Source organism: Streptopelia decaocto, assembly GCF_964273445.1.
Source record: "Streptopelia decaocto genome assembly, chromosome: 9".
In the NCBI taxonomy this organism is placed as follows: domain Eukaryota; kingdom Metazoa; phylum Chordata; class Aves; order Columbiformes; family Columbidae; genus Streptopelia; species Streptopelia decaocto.
This window is the reverse complement of record NC_138664.1, coordinates 12,210,900-12,219,989: the sequence shown is the minus strand read 5'-3', so window position 1 is coordinate 12,219,989 and position 9,090 is coordinate 12,210,900. Positions and strand designations below refer to the sequence as shown.

At 52.1% G+C, this 9,090-nt stretch overlaps 1 protein-coding gene across 3 annotated transcripts in view; it reads right to left on the bottom strand.

Annotated features, from left to right (window-relative positions):
* Nucleotides 1–4,429: 4,429 nt before the first annotated feature.
* Nucleotides 4,430–9,090, bottom strand: part of CORO2B (coronin 2B) — a 41,103-nt gene continuing 36,442 nt past the window's right edge. For 2 of the 3 annotated variants that reach the window (XM_082061079.1, XM_082061078.1), the window contains 8 exons: nt 8,859–9,023; nt 8,227–8,343; nt 8,024–8,128; nt 7,570–7,666; nt 6,961–7,073; nt 6,232–6,322; nt 6,009–6,148; nt 4,430–5,503 (listed from right to left, as the gene is read on the bottom strand). In XM_082061079.1, coding sequence (XP_081917205.1) covers nt 5,372–5,503; nt 6,009–6,148; nt 6,232–6,322; nt 6,961–7,073; nt 7,570–7,666; nt 8,024–8,128; nt 8,227–8,343; nt 8,859–9,023 — 960 coding nt within the window. In that variant the 3' untranslated portion in view covers nt 4,430–5,371. The remainder of the gene's footprint in view (nt 5,504–6,008; nt 6,149–6,231; nt 6,323–6,960; nt 7,074–7,569; nt 7,667–8,023; nt 8,129–8,226; nt 8,344–8,858; nt 9,024–9,090) is intronic. The other variant, XR_014184862.1, reaches the window with a different exon arrangement.

Below are 9,090 nucleotides of genomic sequence, written 5' to 3'. Positions count from 1 at the left end.
GGACAATTTCACAGTCATTTCATATTTCACAGTATGTGAGTACAGTCTTGGCATGCTGAGGAACAAGGGCTTGTTTTCTTTCCAAGTTCTCTGTGTGTACATAAGTGCTGGCTAAAGCTACTCAGCAACTCACCAACTCCTGGAAAAAAACCAAACCCCGATATTTTGTAACAGTTCAGCAGGAAAACCCAGGTAGAAATACTGTCAGAAATGAAAAATGGGAGAGTTCAGCTCATTCAAATGCCAAGTTTTGGTGTCATTTTGCTCTTTCAGCACAGGGTGATGTGAAGAGCTCCCATAATGCAGCAGCCCAAAGTGTTTTCCAGATTCCCAAACTATTCTCGTTTGTACAATCATCCTGACGTGTTGCATGAAATTATGCTTTACCTGGAACATGTTGGGTGCTGGGGGAAAACTTAATGGCAAAGCAGAGCCCCGCCCCGGCTCCTGTTTCAGACACCCCAAGAGTTTATTCCTGGGGAACTTTATTTTGTTTTGCTGTCCTGAGCCTGTTCTGAAGCTCATAACCACCTCAAATGTCCTGCTGGGGCTTCACAGCTGCGTTTGTGACCCCTTTTCACAAACAAACCCCCTGCTGTTTTTCTGGGGGTCGCACTGTGCCTGTCAGTGAGCGAGGCGGGAACAAGATGCTCTCGGTGACAGTTTTTACGTGCCAAGCTGAACGTATGGGGACTGCAGATCCTATAGTCTCAATAACATAATGGCCGGGGTGTTTGCATTGCTGTCACCCGCAGGGACGGCTCCTCCTCGGCTGATTTGATAATGCTTTCTTGTAGCTGCATGTTTGTGGTTAAAGCAGAGACTCTGGTGAAGGGCAGGAAGGCTTTGCAAGTCCAGATAGTCAATGTTACCCAGTTATGCAGGAGGAGATGATTGCGAGTTCACTCCGGACTCTGCAGTGGGTCCCCCCTGTTAGTTTAAATGGTATTTCTGTAAAAACAGGGAAAACTGTTCCTTCATCCTATTGCCCAAGGTGAGGGCAGTGACTTGCTTGACCACATACATATTCCAGGTCACTTTGAGTTGAGATTTGGGTATATGGAGCAGCAAATCCACTGGTTTGCTGCCAGTTGGAACAACTGAGCAACCCTGCCAAATGTGGATTCCTGGAGCGATGACAGTCGGGGTCTCCTGCCCCACAGTGCCCAGGTTGGTGTTAAATCATCTGTGGGACAATGCTGCTTCAACCACAAATCTCTTACAGTTGTCGTTAAAGATGTCTCGTGTTTTAGTAAGAGTGAATCACCCTGTGCTGAAATTTAGAAATCTCTGATGATTCCTGATATCATATCAGTTAAGAAATTCAGCCCTAGGAGCGAGATGGCTGAAGATTTTCAATCCGCAATGTGAAGGGAACAAATGTACTGCAGAGTGCTTAAAAAATTAGACTCAATTAGCAATCCAGCTGCATGAAGCTCATCCTGATGTGAAAATAACTGTTTCTAATCCCCTCCGGACCATGACAAATGTCCTGGCTCCTGCAGAGAGAAGTGGGCAGCCTGGGATGGGATGGACATGCTGCTGGAGGGACGCAGCAGGTGGGTCAGGGACAAGGACTGCAGTGCTCCCCTGGTGCCTGCAGAGCCCAGGGCAGCCGGCACTGCTCTCCCTGCCTTCCCGCCTCCTTGGCTCTTCTAAATAATTCCTCCCGCCTTCCAAACCGCTGGAAAGCTCTTCTCCTTGCTGACAAATGCTTCTTTGGTGGCGGGTGAAGCCATTGCCCTGTTTTGCTTGCGACAGCCCTCACCTGTCTTCCCAGCGAGGCTCCGGCAGCAGCATCGCACAGGGAGGATTTAAATGTTCAGCAGCTCCTTCGCTTTGTGCGTTGGGTAAGGAGATGGGGGGATTAACGCTGTCTGGGGGGGGGGGAACACAGGCTGTGTGTGTGTGTGTGTGGTTTGGGAGCTGCAGTTATCGCTCCCTTTTCAACTGGAAAACTGGAGTGGTGTTTTCTTGTCCGAGCATCTCCCCGTAGCTCTGACCGGTGCTTCCCCGAGTGGATTTTTCCTGCTGTTCTGTTCCACTTGGCAGTTCTCACTCTCTGCTTGCTCAGTCCAGATAACGTCACCGTGCGACTTTCAGCTTGTTGCTGTCACTTCTGGCTTCTCTCCGTCTGCCTGGAGCCAATAAAAACCCAGCAAATAATTTTTGGCAAGACTTTTTAACACTTTCTGTTTGGAGTTTTGATTTTTCCATTACACTCGGCGCTCACCAAACATGCGTGGAGAAGGGAGGCGGCAGCAGAGGATGTGCCTGCCCATCATTTCACCGTGGACATCTTCCCCTGAGAGAACACAACCGCTCCTTGCACCAAAAATCCCTGTAGTTGCTAATTTTCCTGTGATTTTCCAGCGCTGTTCAGAGCCAGTCACTGCTGGGTAATAGGGCAGATGATGGGTGTTTCCCTGCTGAGCCCTTGCAGATGCTGTGAAACATCTGGAGTGGCCACATCTGGCTGAGGCAGGTACATCCAAGCGTGGCCGTCGGTCATCTCATTCCCCTTTTCAGTGATCAAAAGCCACGGGAGGGGATTGAAAACTTGGATTCTGGGGATCTCTCTTTAGGTTAAAAGGCAGCAGTGCATAATTTCTAAAAAGGCACTAAATTTGTCAAAATGTCTAGTAATATTTTGCTCCTGACGGGGTCCCCGAACTGGAGCTGCTGAACTGAGTGGGGCCAAGTTCTGTGAGTGCAAAGCACCTCTGGATTTGAAGGGTGTCAGAAAAAGAAGGGAAAAGCAGAGTCCTCTGCAAATCGATGGGAAACTCCCACTTAATTAAAAATAAACCCCTACTGGATTCTCCTGCATTTGCTTAATTTTAGATTTCAGTATTTTATATATATGTTTTCTTAGAAGATCTGAAATTATTTTATGAATGTGTAGAAGATATATACCTTCATCCATAAATTGGGGGCAGGGGGGCTAACCACCAGAAATCTTTTCAAAATGTTGGAAAACAAAGAACTAACAACCATCCTGCAGTGAGGAAGCGCATGAGGAGGCCGAGCCTCAAACAAAGCGAAACCTCCGGGAGGCAGAAAGTAGGTCAGGGCGATAAGGATGAGCACGGAGGGACAGAGTTAACACAGAGGGGGAAAGAAATCACCCGTTTGAAGAAGGAAGGGCCTGAGATTTTCAAGTTTTTTTTCCTTAAAAGCAGTGGTGGAGGATTTACCCGGCTCCACGCTCGAGTCATGAGGTTGCAACAGCAGAGGGACTTCAGTGCTAAAATTGAATGTATCAAGTGGCCTAAAATGAGCCTTTTTGCTTTAAATAGCGCCCAGATGGTGCAGGAGGAAACGTCGGGAAAAGCTGGAGCTGTTACTGAGGGAGGTGATTTGGGGAGGAAAGGGGCAAGAAGGGCAGCAGTGAGAACCTGGTGAAGGGTTTGCCCTGGAAACTTCACAGCCAGGGCTCGGGATGGACATTTGGGGTGAATCCCAAACATTTTGGGAGCCCTGTGAGCACTTTGCAAATAAATGCACAATAAAACCCCCCCAGAGCTGTCCTGTGTCTGTCACCTCTGAACCCCGGGATGTCCCCATCACCTGCAGAGGCGGCACTGTTTGTGCTGATGTTTGCAGATATGCTAATTGCCTCATTAATCATCACCACCCACAGCTGTAATTGGGCTCATTTCGCATTGATTTGAGGGGCTTTGGAGAAACATTGACTCTTTCCTTAGAAGCGATAATTTAGCACAGTAAATCTCAACACACACGCTTTGGATAAGGCCACAAGACATAAATAACCTCAACCGGGACCGAGACGTCACCGCTCTGCACGGAGCAGCCCAGACACGCTTCAATAGCAGCTTCTCCTTCCAGTTATGAGCCAGGATTAAACAAGGAATCTCCAGTCCTGACACTAAAGGATAACACATTCCTCAAGGCCAGAAAGTGAAGGAAATAAAGCTTAAAGCTCTATTTCCATCTCGGCATCCCAGGGACTGCCCTCTGCCTGGTGCATGCCCAGCTGTGACATTTTACCTGCAAATTTGGGGCTGGATTTGGCATAGGGGGTTTATAAGAAAAATAAGGACAGACTTTTTAGTAGCAATAGGACAAGGGGTGATGGATTTAAACTAAAAGAAGGGAGAATTTAGACTAGATACAAGGAAGAAGTGTTTTATTCTGAGGGTGGTGAGAGCCTGGCCCAGGTTGCCCAGAGAGGTGGTGGATGAACCATCCCTGGAGACATCCCAGGCCAGGCTGGACGGGGCTCTGAGCAACCTGAGCTGGTGAAGATGTCCCTGCTCATGGCAGGGGTGGCACTGGGGGAGCTGGGGAGGTCCCTTCAATCCAAACCATCCTGTGATTCATCTTTGGCTGCAAAGTGCCTCTAGTGAGCATCCCCCCTCCACACTTTCAGCAAATAAAGGACTGGGCAAGGTTTTGGTATCTTGAAAACATTTTATTTCATCACTAATCCATGGTAGCATAAATAAGAGGCAATGACAGCACATGTAAGGTAAAGGCGGGGGGGCAGCAGTGGGTGCACAAGGTAAATTAACAGAGAGGGGAAACTGTTGCACAGGGAGTGCCGGGCAGTTCAGCAACTCGATTTAGTCAAAATATATATATATACATATAGGTGAACTAGCAGTATTTGGTGGTGTTCCCTGTGCTACAGGCCTAATCCACAAAAAAACCCAACATGATTGTACATATACACCGAACCCATCGAGTGCCTGCGGGGTCCATCCCTGGGGCGAGCAGGTGCATCGTCCCTCTCCCCGTGGGTGGGGGTGCCGGGAGGACATGTCCCTCTGCACTGAGGTGGAGGGAGCAAATATCTCTCTCTGGTTGGGAAACCAGGCTGTAGGTGTGTGCGGGGATGCACACACACACGTGGAGCATCTCCACCCGGGCTGGGCCCGGGACGGTCACCGGCTGCTCCTGCCAGCGCCACGGCAGCTCCACAGGAAGGGTCCTGAGCTGCTGCCCAGGCAGCTCTTGTGAATTAGGCCCTTTCCCAGTTCCGCACCCACTGTCACATTTTTGCATAGGAAAAAACCAAATTAATAGCAACGAAGCATGATGCTTTCCCGGGGAGCAGCTGCCGCAGCTCCTCCATGCCGGGTTGTCCCATCAGAGGGGACCCGGCTTGGCTACTTACTCCAAGCCCATTGCCGGGGTGCACAGAGGATGCCCCAGCCGCCTCTCATGCAGTAGCTGTCGGTTATCATGGTTTTAGTGCTAGACGAGACGAGAAGGACGTGTTTCCAGTTAGCGAGTCGGGTCTTGGCAGGTCACTTGGCTTCTGGCTCATATTCTGTGTAAGTGGATACAATAAAATTAAAGAGCGAGTATAAACAAAGAAAGTTTATTTATAAAATGTCCCTGGAAGTTAATTATTCTTCGGGCTGTTACGCAGGTTTTTCAACTCCAGATGCAGCTGCCGGATTCGTATGTCTTTCTGTGAGAGCTCGTCCTTCAGCCGCCGGATCTCATCCTGCTGTCGGAAGAACATCCGAAGGAGCTGGAAGGGAAAGAAGGAGCTGCAGGGACCCCCTTGAGCTGGGTACAGATGTCCATGCTCATGGCAGGGGTGGCACTGGCTGAGCTGGGAAGGTCCCTTCAACCCAAACCACCCGGTGACTTTATAATTCATCTGTTGTGCTGCCCGTTCTCTCGGATTTACCATTTCACCATCTCGGGGATACCCTGTGCATGTAATCTGCAAACTCAGCTCCAGCAAAACAAATCCCTCCCAGGACCAAGCACTGATGTTTCCCCAACACCTCCGTATGTTGTTCCCGGATGAGGATTTTAATAAAAAAAATAACATTTCGGAGCTTAACGCTGCTCCTTTCAGATGCCCTGTGGTTAATGCGGAGTGGGATGTTTGCAGCCCCTGCGAAACACCAGGTACGTGACTTTGGGAAGACAGGCAGAGCCCTGCAGGGTGGCAGTGTCCCAAGCTGCACCCACAAAATGTCCCCCCAGCCAGGGACTGTCCCCTGCCATCCCCATGTCCCCGGTACCTCGTTCTCCGTCCGGGGCGGCACGTTCTCCAGCAGGTCTATGCCATTAACCATGACGCTCTTCTTCTCCCTCACCGGTGCCTTAAAGACAATTTTGGATGTCTTCTTGTAGCCCTCCTTCAGCGATATCAGGATGGGATCTGTGTGGGGCAGAATGGGAGGGGTCAGCCCGGCCAGTCTGGGGGCTCTGTGTCCCCCCCCAGCACGGTGCGGGTGGCTTTACCTCTGTTCACCCCGCTCAGCCACTCATCGGGCATCAGGGCCGGCTCTGTGCCCGGCGTCATGGGGTAAATGTCCTCCTGGTACGTTTCTGACTAAAAGCAACGAGGAAAGAAAAGCAAATGCCTCCGTGAATCCACACGCGATTTTAACTACGTGTTGCGATGTGCCGCAAAGGGTTGCGCTTGCTCCTTGGCATGCAGAGATGCAGCTGCCCAGGGCATCTGGGGAAGTAATAAATCAGTGTTTGCACCATTACTGAATGAGAAACGTCAGCGCTGCCTGCACAGGGCACGGGAGGCGGATCTGGAAACCCAGGCAGGGGCTGCTGAGCAGTGGCAGAGCCCGGGGCTGGCTCCTGCGCAGACGGGAAGGCCAACGCCAAACCCTGCTCCAGCTCCAAGGTGTATTTTACCAGAAATAGCCCCCAAACCTCAGGCGAGATGAGGCCCTTGCTGCCCATCGCACTGGACCGAGCAGATTTTGCACAAACCAAGTGTGTCAAGGCCAGGAGCGATGCAGAGATGCATTTCCTAAAAACACTCCCATTGAACCCTGGGTGAAAACCCCCCGGGAATCCCATTCCTGGAGAAGTGTAATGACTGGGAGGGCTAAGACTGGTGCAAAGCGATCCGGCGTTTGGACCGGTCAGTACAGGTCAGGACATCTCCATCACACCGGACCCGCTTCGGACACCCTGTCCCCGCGCCCTGGGGTGTAGTGAGGGACTCACCCTCCTGGGTACGATCATGGAGATGGGTTCAATCAGCCCCTTGAGGGTCACGAGCTTGTAGAACCGAAAGACCTCGCAGGCTGACACGTCCAGCCCGTGCTTCGGCATCACCCCTGCGGAGGAGGCGCAGACAGTGATCCCGGTCGGCCAGCAGGGACCCATCCACATCCCCAGCACAGAGCACCCCAAAATGTCCTCGCTCTCCATCAAGAGACCTAGCTCATTACCAAATTAATCCCTGCTGTTACCCTGGGGCATGGACCTGGGCCACACCAGGGGTGTTCTCAGGGACGTTGGGAAAGGGGTGAGTAGCTTTTATCAGGGACAAATCACAGGAATCACTGACTGATGCCCCCGGTAAAGCCCTGTGTGATGTGTGACAGCAGGAAGGGTGTCACAAGCATGTGCCCAGCCAGGCTGCATCACGGCAGGAGGGACAGCAGAGCACCGGGAACACTGCCCAGCCAACGCTGCAGCCCGGCCTTGATTCTCCAAACCCATTTGACTGGAGCATTTAATTAAGCACCTTCCATCATCTACCTTTTGAGTGTTCCGTGCTGTCACGGATGAGTGATTTAGGGTTCTGCTCAGCAGCACAACCACCCTTACCCAGTCCTTTTTGCGGAGCTGGGGAGCGAAACTCCATCAGGTAACTCAAGTAGGGCTTTTCCGAGCCGATCTCATAGTAACGAATGTTGCCGTCGCCCTGGAACAAGCATATGGAAGATGCTTTACTACTTTGGCAAACACAAGGCTGAAAAAAGATTGTGGCAAGAGCCCCCAGTGCCCTGTCCTTGGGAGATGCTGGGGGGATACAGGCTGGGGTTGCTGCAGCCCTGGGTATCACCCCGCAGGATGCTGCCCACCCCCCTACCAGTGGTGGGCACCTCTCCAAACCAGCATTTTGTGGCCAAAGAGCTGCCCAACGCTTTGCTCAGGACTTAGCACAGCCCTGCTCCCACTCCAGCTCTTCTCCCTGTGCTGTTTGCTGGGGAGAGGCCCCTTTGCCCCCCTGGTGATGCTGCAGCCCCCGCAGCCACAGGATGTGATGTGCAGCCCCTACCTTGCCAGCCAGGTACAGCATGTGTGTGTCAGCATCGTAGAACGGGAAGAGGAGACCTGAGAGCCCGTCGATCTCCTCCTCTATCAGGGGCATGGACAGATCTTCCTGCCCAACAGGAAAGAAACAAAACATTTTATTAACCAGGATGTGCTGGTGCTGAGCACGGGTCCCGGTGGGGATGGAGTGGGGGTCCTGGCACCCACCTGGTCCCAGAGAGCGATCTGCCGCGTGTTCCAGCGCGACACCCCCGTCGTCAGCAGCCGCTTCGTGCTGCCCAGGAACACGACACGGTTGACGCGGTGGTTCTTGCAGCTCGCCTCCTGCCAGACCCAAACGTGTTCGCCAGCATCAATCCGCGGCCCCCAGACCCAGCTGTGGCTGAACCCCCACCTGCCGCCCCCGGCACCTCTCCCGGTCACAAGCGGCTCCATGCCAGGAGGAGGGACCGCGATTCAGCAAAACGAAAATGCCCATCTCCCTGAACATCGGGTGCCACCTTTGCTGAGAAACCACGGACCTCCTCCAAACTGTGTCTCTTTCTGGAAATTTCTGCTACCCTCCCAGCCTAATTTCTACTATTTTCCACAAATCCTTAATCAATAAAGGAATAAAAGCCTCCAGTTTCTGTGCTGGGATGAGGCCAAGCCCCTTCCATCATCTCCACCTCATTAAAACAACCAGCCCCTCCCCACAGCAGAGAATTATTTGCAGACACTGACACATGCAAAGCATCCCATCACGAGTATGTACAGAACCTTGCAAATGTTTTTATGTGTTTTCAGTAGGATTCCTCCCCAAGATGTTATTTCTAAACCCCCCAGCACCAGCATCGCACCTGCAGGACCCTGCCTGAGCGCGGCTCCACCACCCGCAGCTTCTTGTCCTTGCAGGTGGTGGCCAGGAGGCTGCCGTCCCTGTTGAAGGACATGCAGAGGATGACGTCCGTGTGGCAATCGATCATCTTCACTGGCTCCCCGATGTCCAGGTTCCAGATGAGGACCTGCAGGAAGAGGGGAGGCTGCCCCAGCGTCTCCACTCCTGGAGACCCCTCATCCTTTCTAAGCCCC